Consider the following 18,773-nt stretch of genomic DNA (forward strand, 5'->3'; position numbering starts at 1 on the left):
TACCTGGTTAGGGGCCACTCAGAAGCTTCGCCCTTTCCCCCCGAACCAAAACCCTAGCTATGCCTGTATGCTCCATTCATTCTTTATTAGGTTGCCAGAAGTTAAGCGCAGTGCTTATCAACCCCTCTACAGAATAAATGCACCACCGGTCTGCTGGTCTATAGGGGTCCCAGCACGAAGACCCTCACCAATCAATAACTTATCTATCACATGGATAAATGATCCACAAAAAAACAAAAGATAGTCAGCTCACCTGAATATCGGCTATTCCACACCTGTTCCTGCACGGAAAAGTTGAGCACTCAGTCCACAGAAAAATCGATGAATCCAGCAGGAATGTAGTAAAATCACTAAATTTATTTCTTCATCTTTTTTTTTAAAAAGGGAAAGGGTTGTATCCTATGGTACACCACTTGTAAATAAGTATAATTTCTTACAGCATTATGCACACATGGCAGCGTTCTTCTGACGTGTTTCGACTAACGTCTTAATCATGGTCCCCTTTTCTTAAAAAAAATGAAGAAATAAATTTAGTGATTTTACTACATTCCTGCTGGATTCATCAATTTTTCTGTGGATAAATGATAACCTGTTTTCCTGGGAGAACACCTTTAAATACTTTAGGGTATTGCTGAGTTAATGTATATTAATATTGTGCCCCGTATATGACACTTATCAGTGCTGGCACATCTTGGGGAATAGATTTGGAAGGGGCACATACTTCATCTTTCGGTTCACTCTTCGCCTTCATCTCATTTTCTTTCCTTTCAGATTGGACCTACGTGTCATTTCTGATGGTCCCCAATGAAAGTGACATTTTAACATTCATCTTAGTTTCCTAATTCTTTGCTGCTTTATAAGAGTTATCTGTTTGTGTCAGTGATAGTTTCTATTGCCAGCATGGCTTCCTATAAGGCAGGGGTTAAAGAGAAGACATTTCTGATGAGCTCCTGAAAGTTTGTCATGTCACTGCTCTGTCCTGTGTGGGGGTGGCTGCAGCAGACTTATCTGCCTGTGATTACCCTCAGGGTCCCAGCTGTGTGAGGTCTGTGCCTTGTGATAAAGGTGCCCAGAAGAAGGCATGAGCTGGTGAGACACTAACAATGTGTCCTCTGGGTGGAGACATCTCCTGGAGACAGAAGCTCAGGGAGGAAGGGGGCAGGGATTCTGCAAGTGTGCAAACTCCCCGGCTCTCAGCAGGTTAAATGCTCCGATCCTCTTTGACAGCAGCTAGTGCTCAGCTCAGGAACCAAGGGCAGGTTACCCTGTAACAGCTGCCTGCCCACTGCCAGGATGTCTCACTGAATAGCTGACACAACTCTTCTGCCTGCACTTCGTGCCCATTCTCCTGCAGGGTATGGATGGCTACAGGTATGAGGGTGATGCCCAGCAAGGGCTGTATGACTACCGGCTCATTGTGGGGGATGTGAAAGAACCCCCAGTCTCTCCTGCTATTACCTCACGAAGGCGTTCTTTGCTTAATGGTTGCTCCCCTGTACACAGTGGGCATCTTCATGGGCATGAGACAGCAGCTCAGCGGTACAGTGCCACAAGACTTCAGGCTGGTTATGAACCTGAAAGGTAAGGGCATCACCACATCTTCATGGTTACTCAATGACTGCACTTTCCTTGGTGCTCCAGAGTTGTAATATGGAACGTGCAGGTGCTGGAAAAGTTTACTAGAAGTTACTAGGAGTGCCACTGATAGCTAGAAGAAAAGTGCCACTGATAGCTAGAGGAGTGCCACTGTTAGCTAAAGAAGTGTCACTGTTAGCTAGAGGAGTGCCACTGATAGCTAGAGGAGTGCCACTGTTAGCTAGAGGAGTGCCACTGATAGCTAAAGAAGTACCACTGATAGCTAGAGAAGTACCACTGATAGCTAGAGAAGTACCACTGATAGCTAGAGGGGTGCCACTGATAGCTAGAGGAGTGCCACTGTTAGCTAAAGAAGTGTCACTGTTAGCTAGAGGAGTGCCACTGATAGCTAGAGAAGTACCACTGATAGCTAGAGAAGTACCACTGATAGCTAGAGAAGTACCACTGATAGCTAGAGGGGTGCCACTGATAGCTAGAGGAGTGCCACTGTTAGCTAAAGAAGTGTCACTGTTAGCTAGAGGAGTGCCACTGATAGCTAGAGAAGTACCACTGATAGCTAGAGAAGTACCACTGATAGCTAGAGAAGTACCACTGATAGCTAGAGAAGTACCACTGATAGCTAGAGAAGTGCCACTGATAGCTAGAGAGGTGCCACTGATAGCTATAGGAGTGCCACTGTTAGCTAGAGGGGTGCCACTGATAGAGAAGTACCACTGATAGCTAGAGGGGTGCCACTGATAGAGAAGTACCACTGATAGCTAGAGGGGTGCCACTGATAGCTAGAGGAGTGCCACTGATAGCTAGAGGAGTGCCACTGATAGCTAGAGAAGTACCACTGATAGCTAGAGGGGTGCCACTGATAGCTACAGAAGTGCCACTGTTAGAGGAGTGTAACTGTTAGCTAGAGGAGTGCCACTGATAGCTAGAGAAGTACCACTGATAGCTAGAGGGGTGCCACTGATAGCTAGAGAAGTGTCACTGATAGAGGAGTGTAACTGTTAGCTAGAGGAGTGCCACTGATAGCTAGAGAAGTGCCACTGATAGAGGAGTGTAACTGTTAGCTAGAGGAGTGCCACTGATAGCTAGAGAAGTACCACTGATAGCTAGAGGGGTGCCACTGATAGCTATAGAAGTGCCACTGATAGCTAGAGGGGTGCCACTGATAGCTAGAGAAGTGTCACTGATAGAGGAGTGTCACTGTTAGCTAGAGGAGTGCCACTGATAGAGAAATGCCACTGATAACTAGAGGAGTGCCACTGATAGCCCGAGGCCATGAAAGCCGCATTTCTTTCTTATTAAAAAAAAAAAGTAAAAAAATGGATGTTATTTTTCATCTCTTAGTTGTTTATTATTTTGGCTGAACATTATAACAGTACAGCACAATAGGGGTACAGCCGGCACCGCACTCATCCAAGTAGCACAAATTTTAAAAGGTAGTAAATCAATTAGTGCATATCGCTGTGTATGAAATTCTCAGGTCTCAGAATTATTTTTCAGCCTGATCCACAGTCTCAGTCCTTAGACATTTCTATAACCCAAGGCAGGTGCAGATGGCCAACTTTCGGTCAAAACTTCAAATCGCACTTGGACCAATGTTATTCTATGGGCCATGCATGTCACATTTTTTCCTCGGACTAAGCCAGTCCAAGCAAAAAAATTGCTTTGTGCCCAAGTTTCGGATCGCATTTGGCCGTGCAAGTCAATGAGTCTGTTGAACGCATCAGATTGCACTCAGATGACATCTGAGTGCTGTCCAATTTCCACAGACTAAAAGAATGGAGAAGATGGATACATTTTTTCATCTTCCCCTCGTCTGAGAGAATCGGAGCACACTATGATCAAACTCTGGTCAGAGTTTGATCAGAGTGTGATTAGCATAATCAACCCGATTCTCTCGGATGAGAGAGTAAACTCTGGTGTGACTCTATCCTTAGGGCTGTCACTACATGGTGACTTTGGCCATGACATAAGTTGCACGAACAAACAGGGCTGCCACTACGAATTTCTGGGCCCCATACTGGCAAAATGTTTGGGCCACATTGAGCCTCCGCCTGGGCTCCATTCCAGCTCCGCCTCCATTCCTCTAGCCTTCCACAATCCCACCACCCACTCTTGGAAAAACTCCACTTCTGCACCACGTCCTCACCAGTCACACATTAACAGTTCCCTTTAAACATCATATCACATACATAGCAGCTTTTGAATTGAACACAAAAAAATGTAAGCCGCCACCATGACAAGGTAGACTCTTTTGGCCGGACTCTAAGGGTACCTTCACACTGAACAACATTACAACGATAGCGATCCGTGACGTTGCAGCGTCCTGGATAGCGATCTCGTTGTGTTTGACACGCAGCAGCGATCTGGATCATCGCTGGTCGGAGCTAGAAGGCCAGAACTTTATTTCGTCGCTGGATCACCCGCTGACATCGCTGAATCGGCGTGTGTGACGCCGATCCAGCGATGTGTTCACTGGTAACCAGGGTAAACATCGGGTTACTAAGCGCAGGGCCGCACTTAGTAACCCGATGTTTACCCTGGTTACCATTGTAAATGTAAAAAAAAAAAAAAAACACATACTCACATTCCGGTGCCTGTCACGTTCCCGGCGTCCGCTTCCCTGCACTCCTCCTGCATCCTGTGTCAGCGCCAGCCGGCCGTAAAGCAGAGCACAGTGGTGACGTCACCGCTCTGCTTTACGACCGGCGCTTACACAGGATGCAGGAGGAGTGCAGGGAAGCGGAAGCCAGGGGACGTGACAGGTACCGGAATGTGAGTATGTGTTTTTTTTTTTTACATTTACAATGGTAACCAGGGTAAACATCGGGTTACTAAGCGCGGCCCTGCTCTTAGTAACCCGATGTTTACCCTGGTTACCCGGGGACTTCGGCATCGTTGGTTGCTGGAGAGCTGTGTGACAGCTCTCCAGCGACCACACAAGGACTTTCCAACGATCATGGCCAGGTCGTATCGCTGGTCGTGATCGTTGGAAAGTTGCTGAGTGTGACGGTACCTTAACTTATTAAACATTTGTTAAAATATCCAATACTCTTTTATAGGTATCTTTTTATTTATTTTTCTTTTAGGGAATCTGTCACATACATTTTTTAAACTAATTGAAACCTGATTGTGATAATCTACTATACTATATAATTGTCTAAGGGTCACTTCCGTCCTTCTGTCTGTCCTTCTGTCTTTCTGTCACGGATATTCATTGGTCGCAGCCTCTGTCTGTCATGGAATCCAAGTCGCTGATTGGTCGTGGCAAAACACCCACGACCATTGCCACGACCAATCAGCGACGGGCGCAGTCCGGCGGCAACATGGCCGCTCCTTCCTCCCTGCAGTCAGTGACCGCTCCGTACTCCCCTCCAGTCAACCCTCACACAGGGTTAATGCCAGCGTTACCGGAGCGCGGTGTAACGCATTCCGGTTACGCAGCTATTAACCCTGTGTGACCAACTTTTTACTATTGATGATTTGTATGCAGCATCAATAGTAAAAAGATCTACTGTTACAAATAATAATAATTAAAAAAAAAACGTTATTCTCACCCTCCGACGTGTCGTCCTGTCCTCCGCAGTGCAAGCGGCAGGTTCCGGTGCTAAGGATGCTATGCAAGAAGGACCTGCCATGACGTCACGGCCATGTGACCGCGACGTCATCACAGGTCCTGCGCTCATACCAAACCTGGGACCGGAAGCTGTCGCGTGCACCGCACACAGGCGACAGGCCTACAAAGGGCCCTTCAGAAGGTGAGTATGTTTATTTTTTATTTTTTTAACCTGTTACATATGTGGCTGGGCAATATACTACGTAGCTGGGCAATATACTACGTGACTGGCCAATATACTACGTGTCTGTGCTGTATACTACGTGGCTCTGTGCTGTATACTACGTGGCTGGGCAATATACTACGTCACTGGGCAATATACCACGTAACTGGGCAATATACTACGTGGCTGGGCAATATACTACGTGACTGGGCAATATACTACGTGGCTGGGCAATATACTACGTGGCTGGGCAATATACTACGTCACTGGGCAATATACTACGTGGCTGGGCAATATACTACGTGGCTGGGCAATATACTACATGGGCTGTGCAATATACTACGTGGACATGCATATTCTAGAATACCCAATGCGTTAGGCTAGGTTCACATTGCGTTAGTGCAATCCGTTTAGCGGATACGCTAACGGATTGCGCTAATGCAATGTCCAAAAAGGGATTGCGCTCGGCAATCCCGCTAGCACAGATGCCCGATCTGCGCTAGCGAGGAACGGACCCTGAACGCTGCAAGCAGCGTTCGAGGTCCGTTCGAAACTATCGGCACATCGCAGACGCATGCCAAAAATGGCATACGTTTGCGATGCGTTAGGGATCCGTTAGCACATTGCAGTCAATGGGTGCGCTAACGGATCCGTTACATAGCGTTAATTGTGACAATTGCGCCATGTAATGGAGTCCGCTATCCGACACCCATTAACGCAATGTGAACCTAGCCTTAGAATCGGGCCACCATCTAGTTTTTATATAACAGCATTTCTGATTGCAGATTATTGTATTCTGTTTTCTGCATATTTATGGAAGCTGCTCTCTTGCCTGTTTGGAGATATGGACATTGGACATATGTATGCATGTAGATATATCATAAGACATTATGAGGGACTCTATTTCCTTGGAGAGAGATTTCTATATATGTTCTCATATTTAATGACATGCAGATGTCATTGTGTAGGAAGAGGTGAGCTGTGACACTACCTACTGCGAATGGTGGATTCTGTTATCTCTCATTGCAATCCTACTTCTCATGAGAAAGAGCCAAAATACAGACTCCTGGCCAGGATCTGACTAGAGGAGCGCAATCTCGCTCAATGCAAGTATATTGAATGAGACTGTTCCCATGCAGTCGGATTCTGGCCTGGAGTCTCCATTTTGCTTCCTTGCGGCCATGTGACTACCGTTCCTGGTTCTGACTATCTGAGGATTCACAAGTCTGCAGTCACATTGAGTGACACATAAAGGGTCTGCAGACTTGTGGATTTAGACCGGACAAACCCTTTAAGGCTCATTCAGCCGTCTGAATATTGGTCTGCGCTCGGACTGCAGTGCATGGACTGGCCACGGGTCTCCTGACCTGAACTCAGCAGCCGCAAAAAATGTATGAGGATGCGGGTCACGAGAACGGCACCCAGTCAATGCGCTGCAGTCCAAGCGCAGACCAATTTCCCCCTTTCAATAATTACACTGCCATAATAATAAAGATGTTTCCCAATCATATACCCACCCACTTGCATCAATAATTCTCTCCTCTCCCCCCTTCCATCCCCCAGCCAAAATGTATAAGCTACTAGATGATCCTGAGGATTGCTGCCTGATGTTGTAATTGGGCATTTGGTTCTGCAGCAGCTCAGGATCATCCAGTAGCTTATACATTTTGGCTGGGGGATGGAAGGGGTGAGAATGATTGTATCATACAATCACGTTCTGAAATGGTGGGTAAATTAATAAATGGACTTAAGTTTCTCACACGCCAGTAGTGCCGCCGCACCCGCCATCCAGTTAAGAAGAATCTATTGGCTGCCTCCTCAGTCTCGCCTGCCCGCCACCTTCTCAGCCTGCCGCCTTCTCAGCCTGCCCGCCACCTTCTCAGCCTGCCCGTCACCCTCTCACCCTGCCGCCTTCTCAGCCTGCCCGCCACCTTCTCAGCCTGCCTGCCGCCTTCTCAGCCTGCCCGCCACCTTCTCAGCCTGCCCGCCGCCTTCTCAGCCTGCCCGCCACCTTCTCTGCCTGCCACCTTCTCAGCCTGCCTGCCGTCTTCTCAGCCTGCCTGCCACCTTCTCTGCCTGCCGCCTTCTCAGCCTGCCCGCCACCTTCTCTGCCTGTCACCTTCTCAGCCTTCCGCCTTCTCAGCCTACCTGCCGCCTTCTCAGCCTGCCTGCCGCCTTCTCAGCCTACCCGCCGCCTTCTCAGCCTGCCCGCCACCTTCTCAGCCTACCCGCCGCCTTCTCAGCCTGCCCGCCACCTTCTCAGCCTGCCCGCCACCCTCTCAGCCTGCCGCCTTCTCAACCTGCCCGCCACCTTCTCAGCCTGCCTGCCGCCTTCTCAGCCTGCCCGCCACCTTCTCTGCCTGCCGCCTTCTCAGCCTGCCCGCCACCTTCTCTGCCTGCCACCTTCTCAGCCTGCCTGCCGCCTTCTCAGCCTGCCTGCCACCTTCTCTGCCTGCCGCCTTCTCAGCCTTCCACCTTCTCAGCCTACCCGCCGCCTTCTCAGCCTGCCTGCCACCTTCTCAGCCTACCCGCCGCCTTCTCAGCTTACCCTCCGTCTTCTCAGCCTGCCTGCCACCTTCTCAGCCTGCCTGATGCCTCCTCAGCCTCAACCTATCCACCCTCCTTTTTCTCACACTGTCCACCCCCCTCGTCCTCACACTGTCCGCCGCCGCAGCCTCCAATGGCACACAGGGATAGGGAATAAGAAGGGATGCATACAGGGACGGAACTGGGGAGGCATGCATACAAGGACTGAACGGGGGAGGCATGCATACAGGGAAGGACTGGGTGAGGCATGCAGACAGGGCAGGGACGGGGAGGCATTCATACCAGGACAGGAAAGAGGGAGGCATGCAAACAATGACAGGGACAGGGGAGGCATTCATACGAGGACAGGGAAGGGGGAGCCATGCATAGCAGGACAGGGATGAGGGGACAATGCATACCCGGCTTATACTCCAGTCTCTAAGCTTACCCAGTTTCCGTAGCAAAAGTAGGTGCCTCGGCTTATACTCGAGTATATACGGTATTTATGGGTATATTATTATTATTATTATTATTATTATTATTATGTGATTTAAAAAATATATTTTTACAATTTTTTTTTTACTTTTTTCTCCTTAGTCCCTCTATGGGACTGTAACTTTTACCATTGATCGCTGGCATAATACATTGCAAAACACCAGCATTTCAATGCTTTATACATGTCAATGCTGCTCTGACAGAAACCTCTTAGACCATGAGGGGATGATAGGGGGCCTGTGCAGAGATGAAATGGGTCCCTCAACACACGGGCCTCATAGTGGCTGCATGGGTTATACCCCTGCAAGCAGATTGTCAAGTAAGTTATACACTGCTAGAATCAGAGTCTCTCTCCGTAAATCCTGCTGCTGTGACCTGTGAGTAACCCTTATTTTATTTCACCATATTAACTGGTTAGTTTTATGTGTAAAATTCTCAGACAACCCTTTTAAGTAAGTTTCTCTGCATTAGATGTTGTAAGTTTAGATTGCAGTTGAAGTACTGCTGCATTGTTTTCAGAACACATTTTGCTTTTTAATCAACTGCTGTTTGTATGAGACCTGGTCACACAAGAAGGTTATACAAATTCACACTTTTTAATAGCAGGATGGGAGTTTCATATTTGTGGGTTATGAGACCAGCAGGTGTCCTTTATGTGTTCTCTTAGGTTTCCTTTCAGTGACTGGTTTATTTCAATTACATTACTGGTACTTTACCTTACAAGACAAGTCATATCATAGTGTTAGCAGCTCTGCTACAGAGCTGTGCCTCATTATAACTAACACAGTACAGCAGAGCTGAACCTTGTCTCATTACAAATACAACAAATATATTTGTAGTTGTCTTATAAACCTGTCAGCTTTGTTGTACTGCCCTTCTCCCACACTGGCTGCCTGTGAGATGGAAGCTGAAGCACTACGAGATGACAGCTGTTACGGATCTACTATATAATTGTCTAAGGGGTACTTGTGTCTGTCTGTCTGTCTTTCTGTCTGTCTGTCCCAGAAATCCCGCGTCGCTGATTGGTCGTGGCCGTCAGGCCGTGACCATTCAGCGACGGGCACAGTCTGGCCGAGAATTAGTCCCTCCCTACTCCCCAGCCGTCAGTGCCCGCTCCATACTCCCCTCCAGTCAGCGTTCACACAGGGTTAATGGCAGCGTTAACGGACCACGTTATGCCGCGGTGTAATGCACTCCGTTAATGCTGCTATTAACCCTGTGTGAGCAACTTTTTACTATTAAAAAGCTCTAATGTTAAAAATAATTTAAAAAAAAATCATTATATACTCACCTTCTGTTGGCCCCCCGGATACAGCCCAGGCCTTTCCCACTCCTCGCGACGGTCCGGTCCATGCATTGCGGTCTCACAAGATGATGACATGCGGTCTCACGAGACCGCTACGTCATCATCTCGCAAGACCGCAATGCACTCTTGGGAGCGACAGGCACAGTCCGTGTTATGATCAGGTGGCCTTGGAGCAGCATGAAAAGACCTTCGCTGGAGCAGTGGTAACTTTACTGACCGCAAACCCTGATCCTATCACCGCAACTAGAAGTAGCCGTGGGGTGTGCCTAACTAGACCTAGACACCTTGACACAGCCTAAGGACTAAATATCCCTAAAGATGGAAATAGGAAAACTCTCTTGCCTCAGAGTAGATCCCCAAAGGATAGGTAGCCCCCCACAAATAATGACTGTGAGTAGGAGAGGAAAAGACACACGCAGACAGAAAACAGGGATAAGCAAAGGAGGCCACTTCTACCTAGATAGGAAAGGATAGTACAGGATACTATGCGGTCAGCATAAAACACTAAAAAATATCCACAGCAGAAAAATACAAAAACTCCACCACCTAACTAAAGATGTGGAGAGTATATCTGCGACTCCAGCGAGTCCAACTAGACTGAGAAAAACATCAGGCACAGTCTAGCAGGAACAAAATAGAAACAAGATAAGCACAGAAAATAAACACACAGCAGTGTGTCTAAAAAAATGAAGCAAACACTTATCTTAGCTGAATTGGCAGCAAGCAGGAGAGGCCAGGCAGAGGACCAACACTTCCAAAAGAACATTGACTACTGGCAAGGACTAATGAGTCCTGCACAGCTAAATACCCCAGTCAGAATTGAAATTAGCAGAAACACCTGTCCAAGACTGCTGCTCAGGAATAACTGCATTACCATCAACAACCACCGGAGGGAGCCCAAGAGCAGAATTCACAACAAGTCCGGCCGCGAAATGGCTGCTCCCTACTCCCCTGCTCTCAGTGCCCCCTCCATACTCCCCCCCCCAGTCAGCGCCCGCCACCCACATAGCATTGTAGCAGTCCGTTAAACCGACGGTGTAACGCAGTGTGTTAACGCTGCTATTAACCCTATGTGACAAACTTTTTACTATTGATGCTGCCTAAGATATAATGTTAAAAATAATAATTAAAAAAAAATCGTGATATTCTCACCTTCCGTCGCCTCCGCAGCAGCTTTTCCTGCAGCTCGCGATGCTCCGGTCCCACCGCTTCGCTGATTGGTCGCGGCCAGCCGGCGCGACCAATCAGCGACATTGCCGCGAGATTTAAATCACGCTTCGCTGATTGCTCGCGCCCAGTCGGCGCGACTAATCAGCGACATTGGCACGGGATTTAAATCATGCTTCGCTGATTGGTGTCGGTTAGCGGCATGTCCAATCAGCGACATTGGCACGGGATTTAAATCACGCTTCACTGATTGGTCGCGTCCAGCCGGCGTGACCAATCAGCGACATTGGCGTGGGATTTAAATCACGCTTCGCTGATTGGTCGCGTCCAGCCGGCGCGACCAATCAGCGACATTGGCGCGGGATTTACTATTGATGCTGCTTATGCAGCATCAATAGTAAAAAGATATAATGTTAAAAATAATAATAAAAAATCGTGATATTCTCACCTTCCGCTGCCTCCGCAGCAGCTTTTCCAGCAGCTCGCTCCAGTCCCACTGCTTCGCTGATTGGTCGCGGCCAGCCGGCGCGACCAATCAGCGATATTGGTGCGGGTTTTAAATCACGCTTCGCTGAAATCCCGCCCCAATGTTGCTGATTGGTCGCGCTGACTCGCCGCGACCAATCAGCGAAGTGTGACTTAAATCCCGCGCCAATGTCGCTGATTGGTCGCGCCGGCTGGCCGCGACCAAACAGCAAAGCATGATTTAAATCCCGTAGCAATGTCGCTGATTGGTCATGCTAGTTGGGCACGAGCAATCAGCGAAGCATGATTTAAATCCCGCGCCAATGTCGCTGATTGGTCTCGCTGGCGACAGGTGTAGTCCGGCTGCGAATAGGCGCGGGATTTGAACCATGCTTCAGGCCGGACTGTGTTATGACCTGGTGGTCAGGACAATAATGGACCTGGTGGTTAAGAGCACACGGAATAACCTGATAGTTACTGATAATTAAGGACGAGCTCTGGGACGTGGGAACTCTGCTGACCGCAATCCCTAATCCTATCAAACACACTAGAAATAGCCGTGGATTGCGCCTAACGCTCCCTATGCAACTCGGCACAGCCTAAGAAACTAGCTAGCCCTGAAGATAGAAAAATAAAGCCTACCTTGCCTCAGAGAAATTCCCCAAAGGAAAAGGCAGCCCCCACATATAATGACTGTGAGTAAAGATGAAAATACAAACACAGAGATGAAATAGATTTAGCAAAGTGAGGCCCGACTTACTGAACAGACCGAGGATAGGAAAGGTTACTTTGCGGTCAGCACAAAAACCTACAAAAAGACCACGCAGAGGACGCAAAAAGACCCTCCGCACCAACTCACGGTGCGGAGGCGCTCACTCTGCGTCCCAGAGCTTCCAGCAAGCAAGACAACAATAAAAATAGCAAGCTGGACAGAAAAATAGGAAACCAAAGAAATACAAGCTGGAACTTAGCTTCTGCTGGGAAGACAGGTCACAAGAACGATCCAGGAGTGAACTAGACCAATACTGGAACATTGACAGGTGGCATGGAGCAAAGATCTAAGTGGAGTTAAATAGAGCAGCCCGCAAATTGGTGCGGGATTTGAACCACGCTGCAGGCCGGACTGCGTCTGTCTCTGATTGGTCGTGACACCCCGGTGGCGACCAATCAGCGAAGCGTGATTTAAATCATGCGCCAATTCGCGGTCGGGGTGGGACAGGCCCAGTCCAGCCGCGAATTGGCGTGGGATTTGAACCAAGCTTTTCTGATTGGTCGGGTGTTATATACTGCATGGGCAGTGTTATATACTACGTCTCTGTGCTATATACTACGTGGCTGTGCTATATACTACATGGCTGTGCAATATATTACGTGGCTGGGCAATATACTACGTGTCTGTGCTATATACTACGTGTCTGTGCTATATACTACTTGGCTGTGGTATATATTACGTGGCTGAGCAATATACTACATCTTTGTGCTCTATACTACGTGGCCTGTGTTATATACTGCATGGGCAGTGTTATATACTACGTGGCTGTGCTATATACTACGTGGCTGTGCAATATATTACGTGGCTGTGCAATATACTACGTGGCTGTGCAATATACTACGTGTCTGTGCTATATACTACATGGCTGGGCAATATACTACGTGGCTAGGCAATATACTACGTGTCTGTGCTATATACTACGTGTCTGTGCTATATACTACGTGGCTGGGCAATCTGTGCATCATGAATCGTGGTATGTGTTAAAGATGGGGGCCCAATGAGACTTCTTTCGCCCGGGGCCGTCAAAAACCTGGAGCCGACCCTGGCTTCACCGATTGGTCACGCCCGGCCGCAAACAATCAGCAACAGGTGCAGTCCGCCCGCGAATTGGAGTGGAATTTGAACCACGCTTCGCTAATTGGTCACGGCCGGCTGAATCCTGTGTATAAATTGCATTATTCTGTAAACTTCATAAATAAACTACATACATATTCTAGAATACCCGATGCGTTAGAATCGGGACACCATCTAGTGTTTTTATAATGAAACAAACTTCACTTCTGCTGTACTTTGTTGGCTCTCATCTCACTGCAGAGCTGAGTGTGATTATGAGAGCAAAGTATCAGTCATCACTTGGTTCACATTTGAGATCAGAGCTAACACTGTACAGCAGAAATGAAGTTTGTTTAATTGCAAAAACATTTGTAGCTTATAGATTGTACATTTGCAGCAGGGTTCTCACTCAACCTGTAACTGTTACTTTGTGATGTCTTTATTGTCTGTACATGGCCCCACTTAATTGTACAGTGCTGCAGAATATGTTGGTGCTACATGAATTATTATATTAATATTATTAGCGGTAGTCCTCTCATAGTGCTGGCAGTTTTCATCTCACAGGTAGTCAGTGCGGGGGAAGGGCAGTACAGCACTGCTCATAGCTCGATGAGAAGACAATTGCAAATGTGTTTGTAGCGAGACAAGGTTAAACTCTGCTGTACTGTGTTAGTTATAATCAGGCACAGCAGCACAATGAAAGGACAGGTGCTTCAAATATTTGTAAGGCTGGTGTCACACTTGCGTGTGCAATGCAAGAAACTCACGTGAGTCTTTCGCATCAATACCCGGCACTGGTACTCGGAACCGGAGCGTTGAGCTGCATAGAAATACATGCAGCCGCACGCTCCGGTCCTGAGTGCCGGCGGCAGTGTCGGGTATTGATGCGAGAGACTCGCGTGAGTTTATCGCATTGCACACGCAAGTGTGACACCGGCCTAATGAGACACGTTCACTTCTGCTGTACTGCGTGATCTCGATGCAGAGTTGTGTGTGATTATGAGAGCATAGTGTCAGTCATTACATGTCTCATACTGCTAAGACATCAGATTACAGATATCAAGGTATCATTTAATTCAACTTTCTATGACCTGCATGCCCATATAGCTGGCTTATGAGGACTGATCCTACTGATATATTCCCTTTAAACACTTGCATTCTATAACCTCTGCATTGCACTGTGTATTGTCAGCTGCAGAATGGGTTAACTGAGAATCCATCAGTGAGCTCGTTCCAATGGGAGAGTTTCTAATTCTTTCATCTGACAATTTTTCTGAGCTGCATTCAGCGGATTAGGGCCACAGAATATATGAAAGGTGAATATACAAGGAAACAATAAGTCTGTAAATGCCTAAGGGTGCAAAGTTTTTAATTAAAGCAAATTTCAAATATGATTGTTAGCCCCAAATAAATGGATTTAAGTAAAAAAAAAATCATTTACTGTACATAGAATGCAACATAATACAAAATTGATGCTATTGACAAGTTAGAAAAAAAAATGTTACCCAACATTTTAAGTAATCACCTATCTGCAGGATACCACCAGAACCCCCACCATTCACAAGAATGGGGGCTCTCAAATGACACTTTTGAAAGGAGCAGGGCCACACAGTGATCCTCTGTCCATTAGTTTTCTATGAAACTGCTGGGGATAACTGAGCACAATGCTGAGCTTTCTGTAGTAGTCCCATAGATTCCATTTAGGAATTTTAAAACCCTGATATTGGGATTGGTAGAGCCCACAATGGTCAGACCCAAGCGATCATAACATTAGAACCCTTCAAGAAATAATTAAAAACGTCCATTCATATTCCACTTAGAAATACCTGCTATAAACTTTCTGGAATATGAGTTCTCCATGAAGAAGCCTAGCTAGTAGTGTCTTACAGTCAAGGCTTAATGGAAAAATGTATGTCAAATTCTATCAATATCCACTCTGGATTGAATGAAAAAAAGTAAGTAACCCCAAAACAGCTGGCTATAATATCCTTTTGGTGGAAACTATGTTTCGGCTGTATACCGCAACAGAGAGGGGTCAGAAGACCACGGTGTCTGATTACACGTACTTCTGCACTAATTAGCAGCACTTTACCATCATATTAAACAGTGCAGGCTTCTGCTAGCAATGCATGGGTTAATCTGTTGAGTTGAGAGCTCCTGGAGCTTTCCTGCTTTGATCCTCTCAGCTATTCAGTATTGTCCACTCCGTTCTGCTATACAGTTAGGTCCATATATATTTGGACAGAGACAACATTTTTCTAATTTTGGTTATAGACATTACCACAATGAATTTTAAACAAAACAATTCAGATACAGTTGAAGTTCAGACTTTCAGCTTTTACTTGAGGGTATCCACATTAAAATTGGATGAAGGGTTTAGGAGTTTCAGCTCCTTAACATGTGCCACCCTGTTTTTGACCAAAAGTAATTGGACAATTGACTCCAAGGCTATTTCATGGACAGGTGGGGGCAATCCCTCTGTTATGTCATTCTCAATTAAGCAGATAAAAGGCCTGGAGTTGATTTGAGGTGTGGTGTTTGCATTTGGAAGGTTTTGCTGTGAAATAAACATGCGGACAAAGGTGCTCTCCATGCAGGGGAAACAAGCCATCCTTAAACTGCGAAAACAGAAAAAACCCATCCGAGAAATTGCTACAATATTAGGAGTGGCAAAATCTACAGTTTGGTGCATCCTGAGAAAGAAAGAAAGCACTAGTGAGCTCATCAATGCAAAAAGACCTGGGCGCCCACGGAAGACAACAGTGGTGGATGATCGCAGAATAATCTCCATGGTGAAGAGAAACCCCTTCACAACAGCCAACCCAGTGAACAACACTCTCCAGGAGGTCGGCGTATCAATATCCAAATCTACCATAAAGAGAAGACTGCATGAAAGTAAATACAGAGGGTTCACTGCACGGTGCAAGCCACTCATAAGCATCAAGAATAAAAAGGCTAGACTGGACTTTGCTAAAAAACATTTAAAAAAGTCAGCACAGTTCTGGAAGAACATTCTTTGGACAGATGAAACCAAGATCAACCTCTACCAGAATGATGGAAAGAGAAAAGTATGGCGAAGGCGTGGTACAGCTCATGATCCAAAGCATACCACATCATCTGTAAAACCCGGCGGAGGCAGTGTGATGGCTTGGGCATGCATGGCTGCCAGTGGCACCGGGTCACTAGTGTTTATTGATGATGTGACACAGGACAGAAGCAGCCGAATAAATTCTGAGGTATTCAGAGCCGCCATACTGTGTGCTCAGATCCAGCCAAATGCAGCCAAACTGATTTGTTCGTCGTTTCATACTACAGATGGACAATGACCCAAAACATAAAGCCAAAGCAACCTAGGAGTTTATTAAAGCAAAGAAGTGGAATATTCTTGAATGGCCAAGTCAGTCACCTGATCTCAACCCAATTGAGCAGCATTTCACTTGTTAAGACTAAACTTCAGACAGAAAGGCCCACAAACAAACAGCAACTGAAAACCGCCACCGTGAAGGCCTGGCAGAGCATCAGAAAGGAGGAAACACAACGTTTGGTGATGTCGATGAGTTCAAGACTTCAGGCAGTCATTGCCAACAAAGGGTTTTCAACCAAGTACTAAAAATGAACATTTTATTTAAAATTATTGAATCTGTCCAATTACTTCTGGTCCCTTTAAAAACAGGGTGGCACATGTTAAGGAGCGAAAACTACTAAACCCTTCAACCAATTTTAATGTGGATACCCTCAAATGAAAGCTGAAAGTCTGAACTTCAACTGCATCTGAATTGTTTTGTTTAAAATTCATTGTGGTAATGTCTATGACCAAAATTAGAAAATGTTGTCTCTGTCCAAATATATATGGACCTAACTGTATATACTCTCCTCTGGCAAACAGGGATTGCCAGTGTTAGTTTCATACTGCCTAGTTCTGCAGTTGGAGTTGTTGGTTGTTTAAGAAGGCATTTGGAGTGTTGTTCAGAAGATTGTTGTTTGGCGATATGTTTATGTGCATATCCTTACCCTTTTCGATTTGGTTTTTCCTTCCTTTACGTCCTGATGTTTCACTCTGTTGTTTGTGAGTGTATATTTGCATGATTGGTATTTTCATTTATCCCTGTACATCTTCCCTTGTTAGTCTGGTTTGTGTATTGTTATACACTATGGCTTTCCACTCCCTTGGGTGGGGGGGGGGGACAGATAAGGGCTGATTTAGAAGTTCAGCAAAGCACGTGACCCCGGCGTTTGCACCATCCGAAGTAGTTTGGGGACAAAGGGATAGATAGGGCACTCCTAGCTTTAGGGATAGGGAAGGAGCCAATAACCCAGCATTCCCTACAACAGTGCCGTGACACTGTGGTTTGGCTATAATCTCTAGTTAGGTTTCAAGACTCTTCTATAGGTCTGACATTGACTTACATAGTAGCTTCCTCCAATGGGTGGCACTAGCAGTTTTTCTTCTAAGGCCATGTTCACACGTTCAGCATTTCATCAGTATTTTACATCAGTATTTGTAAGCCAAAATCAGGAATGAGGGAGGGGACAGATAAGGGCTGGTTTATTAGCTCAGCGAGGCACATTTCAGAGGACAAGTAGAATAGAAACATATGCATATGCACCATTGGCTTACAAATACTGATGTAAAATACTGACCAAATAGTGAGCATGTGAACGTGGCTCAGAAGAGCGATAATTTGGCACCTAGAGAACTATATCAAAGGGTTCTCATTCCACATCCTGCTCTAGAAACCCAGAAACAGCTGTCAACAGATGGTTTCTCTACCTTTTGGACTCGACTCTGATTGGGTTAAAATCCCTCTACATTTTTAATGTAGGAGGAGATACAATTACCATACCTATCATAGAATAAAATGTAGTTTCAGGTTAAAAAAAACTATCAAAAGTTTTAATAAGTTATAAGTTCATGCCTAAATGTTGCTAGGGCCCAAACATTGTAATGCCTTTTGAGTGTTCTAGTTTTCTTGTTTAAATATTGATAAACCATTATAAAAATTATAGATTTTGACCACTGCTACAAACACTTAAGTTTATGTTATGAAACTTACAAAAAAAACTTTATAATGAAACCTTAATGGTGTGCTCTTGCATAAATTAGACGTCTGTGTGAAAATTGAATATTTTGACCTGTGATCCTGAAAAAGTATGGATCTCCAGAGGGAAGTTTGTAATTATGGTCTTCAGCATACACAGTACATTGCAAGCCTTCTCTATCACTGTACTCTTCTGCAATCCCCTAGAGTGCTGTATGCTAAACCTCTGTCTTAGCTAATGCTAAACACCAGCTTGGAAAGTGCAGTCACTTACATAGAATATGTTAATCCTTCCAAGGTGGAATGAAATGACTGCTCATTCTTTATATGTGCAAACCAATGTACAGTGACTTAAATGATTATTTTTGTGCTTGTGGTTTGTTATTTAAAAAATGCCACATGATGGTGATAAATGGTGTATTGGTCAGAAAATCTAAAAGCACCCCAATGAATCTATTAATTAGGTCTCTTTGTGTTCTGACAGTCCTGTGTACATAACATTAACTCAATGAGATTGGTAACATTCATATTAATAGTATGTAGTGTGCATATAACATCAGTTTGACAAAACAATCCTT

General features: G+C 45.9%; 1 protein-coding gene across 3 annotated transcripts in view; it reads left to right on the plus strand.

Annotated features, from left to right (window-relative positions):
- The first annotated feature begins 1,198 nt into the window (after positions 1-1,198).
- The window catches only part of IMPDH1 (inosine monophosphate dehydrogenase 1), a 224,651-nt gene continuing 207,076 nt past the window's right edge, over positions 1,199-18,773 (plus strand). Inside the window, exons 1-2 of one of the 3 annotated variants that reach the window (XM_069765448.1) lie at positions 1,238-1,371; positions 1,504-1,581. In XM_069765448.1, the coding sequence (XP_069621549.1) occupies positions 1,358-1,371; positions 1,504-1,581 (92 nt within the window). In that variant the 5' untranslated portion in view covers positions 1,238-1,357. Of the gene's footprint in view, positions 1,582-18,773 lie in introns of all 3 variants that reach the window. The other 2 variants (XM_069765450.1, XM_069765447.1) reach the window with 2 other exon arrangements.

Source organism: Ranitomeya imitator, chromosome 4 (genome assembly GCF_032444005.1).
Source record: "Ranitomeya imitator isolate aRanImi1 chromosome 4, aRanImi1.pri, whole genome shotgun sequence".
NCBI lineage: Eukaryota > Metazoa > Chordata > Amphibia > Anura > Dendrobatidae > Ranitomeya > Ranitomeya imitator.